At 33.7% G+C, this 12,864-nt stretch overlaps 2 protein-coding genes and 1 long non-coding RNA gene across 3 annotated transcripts; all 3 read left to right on the plus strand.

The window, feature by feature from the left end:
- The first annotated feature begins 3,072 nt into the window (after window positions 1-3,072).
- On the plus strand, window positions 3,073-4,136 carry LOC123561207 (uncharacterized). The gene is made up of 2 exons (XM_045353446.2): window positions 3,073-3,245; window positions 3,706-4,136. The coding sequence occupies exons 1-2, from the start codon at window positions 3,119-3,121 to the stop codon at window positions 4,134-4,136; spliced, it is 558 nt and encodes a 185-aa protein (XP_045209381.2). The 5' UTR covers window positions 3,073-3,118.
- A 511-nt stretch (window positions 4,137-4,647) lies between these two features.
- On the plus strand, window positions 4,648-5,513 carry LOC123562644 (uncharacterized). The gene is made up of 2 exons (XR_006688596.2): window positions 4,648-4,809; window positions 5,396-5,513. It is a non-coding gene; the product is annotated as an uncharacterized LOC123562644 (long non-coding RNA).
- Window positions 5,514-5,817: 304 nt separating this feature from the next.
- On the plus strand, window positions 5,818-6,742 carry LOC123559257 (uncharacterized). Its single transcript, XM_045351056.2, has 2 exons — window positions 5,818-5,917; window positions 6,146-6,742. The coding sequence occupies exons 1-2, from the start codon at window positions 5,892-5,894 to the stop codon at window positions 6,600-6,602; spliced, it is 483 nt and encodes a 160-aa protein (XP_045206991.2). The 5' UTR covers window positions 5,818-5,891; the 3' UTR covers window positions 6,603-6,742.
- Window positions 6,743-12,864: the final 6,122 nt, after the last annotated feature.

Genomic DNA, 12,864 nt, shown 5'->3' on the forward strand with positions numbered 1-12,864 from the left:
ATCATTTGTCGCCTGTCTTATAGAAATATAGTCTATCTCTGACAGTTTAATCGATACAATCTATAATATAATGTCCTTAGCCACTGAATCTTGTTTAGTCTTACAAAGAATACACACTTCATATACTAGTATCAGTTCAAACGGATATTATACCACTAATAAGAAATGCTCACATTTTACGATTCATCTTTGGCATAAACAATTTTATCAGCATACTGTACGGTATTCATACATGTCCCTTATATAAGTTGCCTGTCCATAGTTTATGCTGTCGACCGGCCTGTTGTTCAACAATGACTTTAGCCTTGTTTTGAGTACAAAATGGAAGAGAGAATATTATTTCTGGCGCTTTGCAACAGACGTGTATAATCGGTCAAACCTTAGCTGTCTGTGCAAACTTGCCGGTCAACACGGCAATCTTATTGACACAGATAACTGTGCGGACCAAAATGTTAAGCTTTTTTTAAAAATATTATCTGCAAACTTACCAGGAGAACAATTGCCACACGTCTCTGATCAACCCTATCATGATTATTTATGGTTCATTTGTTGAAAGAAATACCCTTTTATTACAGTTAAACAGTAGAAAATATTGAATACATTTGTTTCACAGCATCTTATATCTAAAGACAAATCATTTGTCACAGGTGTTTCCAAGTATATAAAGGAAAATCCAGGATTTTACAAGTATTTGTTCATTCAAGAGAAAAAATGAAATAGTATGTAAATTTTGGTACATAGAATAATGATAGAATAAGGGTAAGATCAATAGAATTACATTATATTGAGTTTAAAAAGTATAATGTGAATTTGAGACCATGATGACAACTATGGAGCTTACTAAGATGTAGGGAAGGTATTTTGTTAAGTAAACATAAGCCTGAATAATTTTTCATGAACATATTAACATGTAAACTGATTACATTCATTACACTTGCGTAATGATTATTAAAACCATCGAGATATGTATTTGTCAACATATAAATCTTACTCCAAACTTTAAGTGGCTTTAATTTTAGGGTACGAATATTGCATAAACTTACGGATACGCCATGCGGAACTTCAATGAGTGCTAGGTCAATATTTACAGACAACAGAATTAATTCTTCCTCAGATAAATAAACATGATCTGAAACTGAATATTCTCTCTGTTAGAAACTGTACTAAAGAGGCACTTTCCTAATTTCGTTTAAATCCTTTCATGCATTTTCCTGAGATTTCGACCATTTACCTCAATCAGCCCATTAAAAAAACAAGTAAAATGTAGGTCATCGGATTTGTTCTAGATTATTTTTATTTTCTAGATAAAAAATGATGCAAAAATACAATATTATATAAAACTGTGATTTCAATGTTGAGCCTTTAGATAAATTACCAAAATGTCGACATCTGTCTAAAGACACTGTGTAAATGTAATATATTTCTAGAATCTTTCTTAAGGTTATAAAGATATGTTAATGGTTGTATATTATTTTATCGAAATCTCCAGCTTGCGTATCTCATTATCGGTATTTGTGTATAAATGGCTCCTTGGCATGTTTTCTTTAATAGAAGATGTTTATCTAATTTGTGTTCCAGCATGTATTTTTATTTCCAGAATATCGTATCGTAGAGACCAGAGCCTTGAGCTAATATTGATCGGGCGAAATGTAAATGATCAACTTTTATTCATTTTCCGTCTATTACAGAGTATATTTCTTTATTTCAGGCTAACTTTTCAAAGACAAAGCAAGCGATTGAATAGTAACGCGATCGCCAAATGCGCGACAATGTGTAAATACTCGTCCAGAATCGCGTTAATAAACACGTACATGTACATCTAAATATCAAACCATGTTAACTTTAATAAACACAAGGATGGTGTATGGCCGACCATCGTGCATAAATAGTGTAAAAGCACTCTTTTGCTATAATTTATTTCTTAAACGAAGATGTAGACCATAAATTCCTCAAATGCATCTTTTTAATGTTTCGAAAACAGAGCCTGAGTATGATGGAATATAGTTCAACTGCTGCAGTGAAAATACCTGACACAAAACAACATTGTTCGCGATTTACTGTGGTTTTACTGCAAACAGATGGAATAAAATACCTATGAATATAACTATTTTTGCACATGAAAGGCCAATCACATTCAACTGTTCGCTTATTCAATGTAAGATACTTCCAGTGTTAACTGTAATATAGCAATATCTATGCTTTTGGTGCAAATGTGGATTTTTTAAGGTTTTAGACTTAGCTTAGACACAGCTCAATAATTGTTCAGCATTCTGATAAAAAGTGTACGCATGCACAAACTCATATTAAATAAATATACTTGAGCCGCGTCAAGTTAAAATGTGGCTTATCGTAATTATGACGTAACTTAGTAAATGACGTCAAAAGTTATCGGACGCAAAATAATGGCGGCGCCCTTGTGTTTACATGCGTAGAAAAGAAACAGACGGTATGGATACTTTTGAGGTGAGTAGTATTATGAAAATCTAGAAGTTCAATTAAAAACAAAATAAAATAATCACTGCCTTGCACATATGTGATGGTTGCACTGGTTAAACTGTAAAATCCATAATCATTCAGTGCAGAAAATCCCGCCGACAATCAATCAATCAATCATAGCTCCTCGATCATCATCGTGTCATTTTACATGTTTCGCAACAAATACAGCAAGAAAATCCTGGTCGCATACTGATAATATTTTACAGGTGTTTTAGAACCATGAAAAAACGCCAGCCTGAGACTAGTGTTAGATCTACCAACATAGATTTACATTTGAACACGTTAGTGGTGGATTCTATATGAAAGAAACTTACAGAATTTCTCAGGAATATTGAAATTAATTCATAATTCAATTTGCAACGAAACTGACAAAAAAAGTAGAAATGCAATATTTTCTATACTGCTGTTAAAAAAATCAATACTCTTGTATAAATATTAGATTATAGGCTGAAATTTCAATTGCCTTAGTGGTGTAGAGGTTACGCTCTTCGCTTTCTGTCCGCGAAATCAAGGTTCGAATCTCGGTACCGGAAGCTATTTTTTTTCTCTCTATTTTTTTTTTTGGATGTAACAATATATTTGTCGTTATTTAACCATAGCTTTTATTCATGATGAGTGAAACATGTTTTACTCTATATTACAGAAACTTGACGACTTATTGGCAGTTTTTGGCTTTAATTGTGCAGTTAGTAACCATGAAGACAACGAGCGTATGTTTGAGGAAGAAAATAGCACAGATGAAATCATTGGTAAATAATTATCATAAACTCTAAAAGTATACTTCAGTAATTACAACATAACGCCATGATAACGGTATGCTTTATGTTTTATCTTTTAAAAATGAAAAAGAAAGTACTATGTAGGCAGTAAAGTCAAATACACCCATGGCGACCGTCCTACCGTGGAGCCAGTGTGTCGCAGTGGAAGAGTGTTCGCCTTAAGATCGAAGTGTCCCGGGTTCAATCTCGGCTACCATTATGGTGTTAGTGTCCTTTTACAAGGCACTTAACTCCACATATCCCGCTCTCTCTCTCTCTCTCTCTCTCTCTCTCTCTCTTTTTGAGGTTGATTTCATCTGGAGTGATAAAACTTAGTTGTAAGAAATTGTTATGCAATCGAGAATAAATAAATTATTATAAACTAAACAGCCTTTGCATATATTTATATAGCCTTCGATTAAACCAAGGTTTCCTGCATTTATACTTTCAGATGATATTGATATTTCTGTGGATGCTCGTGTGGAACAGTATCTGGCTACACCACTCATACTTACTGAAAAAGAGAATGGGCATGATACATTTCCAGCTGGCGATCCCGATGATCCACAAAATGATCTTGAAATGATCCAGGGTAAAATGCGGAATGGATGTGACTGTAGCAAATATTGCTACAATAACTTTAGTGAGAGAAAAATTCTAGATCACGTGCTGAATTTGAGAGAAATGGAAAGGAATGAGAAGGAAATGTATATCATGGGAACAATTGGTAAAGTAACTGCTAGTGTAAGATGTAAAGACGGTGAAAGGAAACGAACCAGGTGGGAGTATGCTTATGAGGAAAAGAAGGTATGTCGAAATGCATTTCTGTTGATATTTGACATAGGGAAAAGAACTCTTGAGGGTCTACTAAAACATGAATGAACAAGGTGTTGTACCTAGCGTTCATGGTTTAACAGGAAAACCCTCTAATAATGCTCTTCCAAAGGAAGTGATTCAAGACGCGGTACAGTTCCTTGTTAATTATGCAGCTGAGGAAGGACTTCCGCAACCGGCACCATCTCGGGGACGTGATGGTATACCTCCAGTTTATCTTCCTGCGTCAAACACTAAACTCTCAATACATAAAGAGTATGTAACAGCTTGCGTGCAAAATGACAAACGTAGTGTTTGACTTACAACCTTTAAAGATGTATGGAACAGGTGCGTACCTCACATTAAGATAATGAGTCCTCGTGAAGATGTGTGCAAGAAGTGTGAAGACTTTCGCCAAGAAATATCCCTGGCAAGAAATGAGGATGACAAATTGTCCGCAACAGGCAAATACCATCAGCACGTGCTTGATGCCCGTTCCGAACGTGCTGTATATGAACAATGTGTAAAGGAATCAACAGAAATGTTTCAGCAACAGTTGTCAGTGCGTAACTATAATATGGTGCATTACACATTTGACTTCAGTCAGTACCTGAAATTACCCCATCATTCAAGGGAAAGGGTCCCACATTTTTTATACAGCCAAGGAAAATCCAACTGTTTGGCTTCAGGATTGACGGATACAGACAATACAACTACCTCCTTGATGAGAACCAGAGAATAGGTATGTATACATCTATTAATATTAATATGCTCTACGTGCGCAATTATAGTTTATACCATTATTGAATTTCGAGCAATTAATGATGTCGTACACTTCCCCGCGGCATTTACATAAGTAATCCCATAATGTTAAAACTGCATTCACGACTCAATGCCTGAAATCGAATTATTGTTATATAGATTTAACAAGGCCATCGAATTGTTTATCGTCTGATATAACACGGTTCAGAGTTTGGACGTTTCGGGATTTAAACACGAGAGCATTAGCCCGAGTTGTTAAAATATCCAAAATATAGGAATGATGAACCATGATATATCCAAAGATAAACAACAAGATGACCTTGTTTGCTTTTTTTTTTTTATTTTAAATATTGTTTTGATCATAAATATGTTAAACTAATTCATCCTGCTAGTGATAAATACGGTGCTATCACTGCGGTAAATCAAAAATGTTTTTCTTACCAGCTGACTGGTCCGCGCGTCAAACCGTAGTTTATAACATATCATGCAGTACTTAAATAAAAATGTTATCATTCATCTACATTTGTTTATTACTCATATCTGAACTATTATGACATTTTTAACAGGTCAAGATGGACAACTAGCTCATGGGCCAGACTCAGTAATTTCAATGTTGGATGATGCTTTCGAAAAGTTTGGTATGAAAGAAGACGAGTGCCGAATCCATGCAGATAATTGTTATGGTGAGTGCAGAACTACATTATTTATATATTAATAAAACATGTACAAAAATTATATACACAAAATTGAAGCTTTTATCAAAACCTAGTTTAAACAATACTCGATAAAAATTATCTAAAAAATTACTTTTAGAAGAATTATTCATAAAATCTTCAGAAAAATCAGGTAGAAATTTGAGCTTTTTAAAGTCTTTGGTACAGTTTCAAACAGCAATAATCTTACTTAACGAGGCCAAACTATATATGTACACATAATGATTTTCAGGGCTACTAAGTATTATTTAAATCTTGTCTAAAATTTCAGGACAAAAACAAGAATCGTTATATTCTGGGTTACTTTAGCTGGAGAACAATGACAAAGCGGCATTAATCAATCACATACATGATGCAGCTACCCGGACACACACGGTAAGCTTGATTACTCTGTCCGGCTCCGAAGCCTGAAGTTGTATATTAAAAACAACTTAACATTTAACAACGTTACAGGAAACTGTTTTGCATCATCACATTTTTCTCCGTAGACACACTGTACTTGTATATGACATATAACGTAAATACTCCCTCGACAATTAGCTTTGCATTTTACACTAAATATATAATTTATTTATTCTTTTTTTTTTTACTTCATTTGAACAGATGCCTAATTGATGCCAGATTTGGACGGATAAAGCAGCTGTACCGGAGGTCAGATGTCGACACCGTAGATCATGCGGGTGACGTAGTGAATAGGTCATCTCATAGCAACGAAGCAGTTATGTATGGAAACGCTAACTGGACATGGAGACAATGGAAAGTTTTTCTTGCAGACAGGTTCAAAAAAGTTCCGAACATTGCCAAATATCACAGTTTTCGCTTCACTGCAGACGAACCCGGGGTTGTTTACATGAAAGTTTCTTCGACGGACGAAGCGGAAGTGAGATTTGTCGTCTGCAAGACTCATCTTCTAGAAATGGACCCGTCTAGTATTCCACCGGAACTTTCAGCGGGAGGTCTTAGCTCAGAACGCCATCGGTATTTATATAGGCACGTTCGACCCCTTGTAAGGCAGCCGAACCGGGACTGTTTTTGTCTCCCTCCAACAGCTATGGAATGACGACAGATTTCAAAATGTACTGTTCAAGAACGATAAAGTGATTAAATATACGAATTTCAGAAAAAAAGTTTTATTTTCTGATTAAGGAGGAAACTTTAAATAATAGTTAAAATTACATTTTGGTAAAAGCAATATGACGTTTTTTTTACTGTGAAATATCAGACGCTAGTACTTTTACCCAACAGCTATATGTATTAATTCCAGTTTGTAAACTGTATTAAAATTGTGATGATAAGTAGATTGAATCATTTATTTAATTTTATATTAAAAGTTTGACGGGTCATGTGAATTATTAACAAAATACATTAATTTAATGTGCACTACAAACCACAGCGTCGCAAGTAAATTTTTTGACGTCATCGCGACGTATTTGACGTTAATTCATTGACTGATAACTTATGAAATGTTCGCGGTTATTAACGAATGCTTCTATATAGATATAATAATATATACATTTTGGAAAGAGGATTTATTGCAGAGAAACATTATACAAAAAGCTCAAAATGTCAAAAAATCACCTTAAGCCACATTTTAACTTGATGCGGCTCACTCTATTGAATAAAACATAACAAGGTAAAAAGACACATTATCACGAACTGAACAGTACCAGATTGTTTTAGATTGCCTTTATGTTGTTTCATTTCCATTTTAGAAATAAAGGTAGATTAAGCAGGAGACAAGACTGCTTTTTATTCAATGTTGACTTTAATTTCTACGCGAAGTATACAAGACAAACAAACGCGTATTACTTTAACATAGCCGATATGTTTATTTACCCGATGTATGTTACACAGAAATATGTTCATGTTACATACATTTAGTATAAAATTGCAGCACACAGCTTATCTCGGTTCGGAACTTGATTATTATAAAGTTGGGATCCCCAAAGAAATATTATGTTCTACATAAGATGAGGTATTTAGAACATGTTTCATTTAGCAATAAATTTGCAGCTACTAAAAGTGAGAAGAAGTGCCCGAAGTAGCACAAGAAAAGAAAAAATGCCAACATTATATGTAATCACTCTTATAGCTCTAACACTACACGAAGAAAATATCATGCAGCTGTAACAAAAACTCAATTTTGTTTTGCCAAAGCTGACATTACAGAGTAAATTTCATGTAAGGTTTAATGTTTGTTTTCTTACTGAAATAAAGAGTTAACTAAAGATAAAAATTGCTTTATGTAGCAGTCGACATGTTACAAAAACTCATGGATGTAAAGCAGAACAAAGATAAGTTATCAACATTACTTTCTTCTCATTATGTATTTGTTTCCTTATGAAAACTCAAATATATTTATATGATAAAATTTAATACTTTTTCAGCATTTATGATATGACGCTGATGTGAATACAAAGTGTCTTTAGTAAATAAGACTGCATTAATTTGATATCGGTCCATCAGAGAATCCTTCATTTTGAATTTTCATGAAACAATAAAGTTAAAAGCAGTAACATTTGCGTGTTTGTATTCTGACATCAATTCTCTTCATTACTAATTGTAAAATTGTTTACGCTTAAATCGCTGCTGTCAAGATATATTTAGTTACAAAAGTCTGTGTGCAAAGTATAAGAAATGTATAAGATATTTGACATGTATATTTGATATTTGACATTTATGATGAACACCAGTTTATTATCCAGGTCTATTTGTTTGTTATAATATTAAACACACATCTTATAATGAAATACAATACGAGCTATACAGAAATGTGTATTTTCTTGCCGAACAGCGTAAAGGAAATCTTTATGCTTTTTCTAAAAGAACTTATTGGTAAAGGTTATGAAAGAGAAAAGACTGCTTTATAGCTTCTCGGACACACCACACAGGATACTTTATATCTGGGTTAATTGAATTGATCAATAACTCAAGGTAGTCTTAATTGCTATTTAAGACTCAGCATTAACTTTACACATACTTGTATACAAATAACATTAAAAACAGAAAGGTGAGAATAGGTCGTCAGGCACGGGTATTATACAATGTATACAAATTCTATATTGATCTGGTAACTTTGTTCGCAGCAATAATCAATTGAGCAAGGATAGAGAAATTTGCAATTCTAACAGTCAAATGAATAAATGTCGGAAAAATATCGAGATCAGTTTGAAATAAGAGAGAAACAATTGCTGTGTAAGAAAACAAGGACAAAAGTGAAAAACAAGGACAAAGCTAGACGAAAAAAAGAATGAAAAAAAAAAACACTAAAATAAAAATGTGGAAAACCACAGATCGCTCAACACGACATAAATGAAATTGTTGCAAATCTGTGGTTATGGAGCCTGCATATCACAGAAACTGACAAAAAAAATTAAAAAGCAAGCACCATTGGGTGATTTAACATTACCCAAAGCGGGAGTACTGGAACCACCAACACTCAAAACTAAGCAGGGGTACATGCACATTTACCTGTGAACACAAGCACACAAATGACAGCAAAGGAAAATACAGCCGTAACACACACACACACACACACACACACACATAAATTTATAAAGAACATTCAACATTGCTTCAGGCTTTGGCAGTCTCACCAATACAGTTTAGTTTTTCAGATTTTGATCGTGGTGGAAACCTGCAACCCCACGCAAAGTGTCGAGCCAACACCCGTCACCAGCGCTCTTAACAACTCGAGCACAAACGACCCTGGGCATCGATTAGTATAAATCAGATTTAGAAGTTTAATTTAGATTCTCTTTACCCCTACTATGTTTCCAAATAACAAATGAATACTGTGTAGATCTAACAGAATATGCCTCGCTAGGTTAATCCCTAAAAAGGTTTCAGTGGCCGCACTATATACTCAAGTAAAACATATATATAATTCAAAGGAACCGTAAATGCATGTACTCAGTGACGTAACAATTATTGTCCTATACGACTCTTAAATTTTAGTATTATCCAAATATTATTAGCACCTTAAATAAAAATTATTTTCAACGTGTTTTATCGACTTTTATTTACATTCTGTGTCCCGCTGAAAATCAGAATTAAATGTCTGTGTCAGATACATAATGACAAAACTAATATTTGTCCAGCGAAAATAGAATCGTTCTGTAAATTACCATTTAAACACTTTTGTGTAGTTACTTTGTGCTGTCGAGACTGATTTATTAATACCAATACAAAGGATTTTCTCTTTCAATGTGTAGAGATTGTTCCTTAAACTAAATAGAGTCTATCGTCGGAAAACTATGTTTGCATATCTTTATTTAGTCTTGTAATGAAAAGTGTTGGAAAAGAAATCAAGGTATAAGGCACACATCAAAAGATAGATATGGATTGATGGAAATGTGAACAATTTCCAGTATGATGGTGCAATTGTCTCTCTGTCTCTTGCAAGAAATATTGACTATATCATGTTTGATTTCCATAAATTTCTACAGAGACATTGATCAACGTCTGGAATATTCATTGATTTGCTATCCAAGTATTTTCGAGTGGGCATTGTTCTGAGAAAATCTATAAAGTTGGATGCATCCTCCGGCGATAGACTATTTAACTATTAGAACAGTCACTTCAAAGTGATAGCGAAAATGAAATTATTGTATTGGTTTCATTAAACCAGCACTGACAGCTATAGCAAGACAGGCGAGACTGTATTGCTGATACCGCTACTAATTCATAGCATTAAACGTTACAGATATTTGGAGGATATTAGTCATATGTTGTTCATATTTTGTTGTTGTTGTTTTTGACAAAAATGTTATATAAGCATTTACTTAGAGTTCTATAGTTTATAATGATGACTGACACTACCCTCATGTCATATGATAATGTATGCTAGATTTGACAAGTCTCCGAAACTGTGACATCTTTGGTGACGGGTTCAATAAATACCTGAAAAAGTGCTCTCATTTCTTCACGTTTCATCAAAAATCAATGATACTTGTAGATAAGGGAAAACTTAATTGATATGTAAAAATCATGTTTCTGGTTAAAATTAATTAATAAATGCTAGTTCCCATGACAACGTCACGTGACGTCATCAGACTAAGTTTTACGTTTTTTTCCATTTTGCATTCGCTAAAATATTACTTGCAATTACATATTTTTCAAGCTACCTTTTCTTAAATCGGTTGAATTTTAACGGGAAATGTCACCATTGCGCAAAAAAAATCAAATTATAAATGTGACATCAAAGAAAGGCTTGACAGGCAAATTATGCTGTTCATCCCTTAAAAAACAGTTTTGCGGGGATACATGAGGTTACATCTTGTGTTTTGAATAAAAAAAATACTGAAGGAAAAAGACAAATACTATGCTGCATAGATTTAAGAATCTATGCCCTGAAGAAAACAATACTTTATTAGTGGTACGGGAGGTTTAAAATTAGTCGATGACTCGCGGTCCAGACGTCAAAAGACAATAACGTTCGGGCACGTTTTGAAAGTTAAAAAGCTCCTTGATGTGGATCGGTGCATCCCTATTCAATGTCTCATTTCATCACGAATAAATAATGTACAGGTTCTGAAATCTGTCATTTTTTTATCATTTTGCAAATAAAAGAAAACAGAATTAGAGATATTAGAGCATTTTAACGGGTATGTTTTGAACATCCCTCGTATTGCTCAAGTCAGCGAACAATCTGAAACTTGGCTAACTTTTTACAGCAACAATTTTAAGAAAACGATACGGTTCTTCCTTGTAGCATTATTTGACTTCGAGCCTAATTAAAATCAAGCAAATATCACGAGCACTTGATTTCAACGGTTCTATGCAAGAATACACACACTATAAATTCAATCCTATCTGACAGGATCGGCGTCATACATCACATGCTAAACAGAATTTCAACTAGGTTAAATTCTAAATATTTATGTTAAATTTAATAAAAACAAAACAACCATTGGAACAAACATAATATATATATAATTTTACTTTATATGCACAATGTATTAATATAGTAATCAAATACTAGGTTTTATTGTAACAAATACCTCTATTACAATATTTATAAGCGATATTGACAAAATTAGAGTTTGCTTTGAAATACTAGTTACGGGATAAAACCAAATTATTGTGTTTCTTCTATAAATTTATCGTTTGCTACACACTGAAATTAATGTTAGAAGAAAAGTAATTATGTCAACTTTTGTGTTATTGTCTTGAAATATTTCTTAATATCTGCCAGACGTCTTAAGGAAAATGTACACCGCGTCTGACATGTCGCAGATATGGCATAGCAATGTCCTTAGCAAAAGAACAAGATTGCTTTTTGGTTTCGTAATCATTTTAAAGGACGTAAAAGTGACTATGGTACAAATGAAACGGAAATATGAGATTATAATAGAAAGCATATTTAGCGACACCAACAAAACACATATTTTGTTTATTTTGCAAGAAACATACTGTATAGCAGTTTGATCTGATAACTGTATTATAGCATTTTACAACTAAGAAAAAACTTACAAGAATCAGTACTTCTGTGCCAGTTCTTCTTGTAAGATCTGTAAAAGTGATTTAATTTAGTTATAATTTTGGCTGCCATTCATGACCTGTCAAAACACTTAATGAGAACTGAAATTCTACTTCACCGGCAGCTTCACTTCCTTTCTTACACTTTCTAGCAGCTGCTGATATGATGCATGCTAGACGAAACTTGTCATAAATACATAACTAATGAGACGCATAATTTCCCTTGAGTAAATTGGTATACTGCCATACGCATTTTACAACCAAACGAATGCCCTAAGTTTTGCATATGTAAATAGATGTAAGCGGAGTTTGTCATAAAGACTTAATCCTAGCTTAATCTTTTGTTACGGTTCTCAAACATAAACATCCTAAATCTTTCATAATAGGTTGAAGCGATCCGTGTTACGTCTTTTCTGTCAGTTGTCAATGGTATTTACGCCACTGTCAAAGTAGTGACATTTACATATGGAATAAAATATCTTGTCAAAAGAATCGTGTCCTATATTTACGGTGACTTTGTCTTAGACCTGCTGACAACTTGCGCTAATACTGCACGCATATGAGGCCTATATACATGTACCTCATGCACGTCATTCTTCCTAAGCTATCTAGCCTAAATGATTCGTATACCAATGATTTTCAAACTACGCGTCATTGTTGTGTGACTAAAATTGCAAATCAAACTAAAGGTATAACACCATGGAATGTTCTGCTTAACTTCTCACAGGTTATATGTAACTAGTCTTTTGTTCCTTTGTCACGATGTCTGTGAACAACAACTTGTAAGTCCTTTTGGGACCGTTCGGTCTATTAAATATTCTTGTACAACAGAGTTCCACATA

The sequence above is a fragment of the Mercenaria mercenaria genome, chromosome 5, assembly GCF_021730395.1.
Source record: "Mercenaria mercenaria strain notata chromosome 5, MADL_Memer_1, whole genome shotgun sequence".
Taxonomy (NCBI): Eukaryota; Metazoa; Mollusca; class Bivalvia; order Venerida; family Veneridae; genus Mercenaria; species Mercenaria mercenaria.

Coding starts and splice junctions, on each gene's coding strand:
- LOC123559257 (XM_045351056.2), top strand. CDS start 5,892: ATGATGCAGCTACCCGGACACACACG. Junction 5,918..6,145: donor CAGCTACCCGGACACACACG/GTAAGCTTGATT, acceptor TCATTTGAACAG/ATGCCTAATTGATGCCAGAT.
- LOC123561207 (XM_045353446.2), top strand. CDS start 3,119: ATGTTTTACTCTATATTACAGAAACTTGACGACTTATTGGCAGTTTTT. Junction 3,246..3,705: donor TAGCACAGATGAAATCATTG/GTAAATAATTAT, acceptor TTATACTTTCAG/ATGATATTGATATTTCTGTG.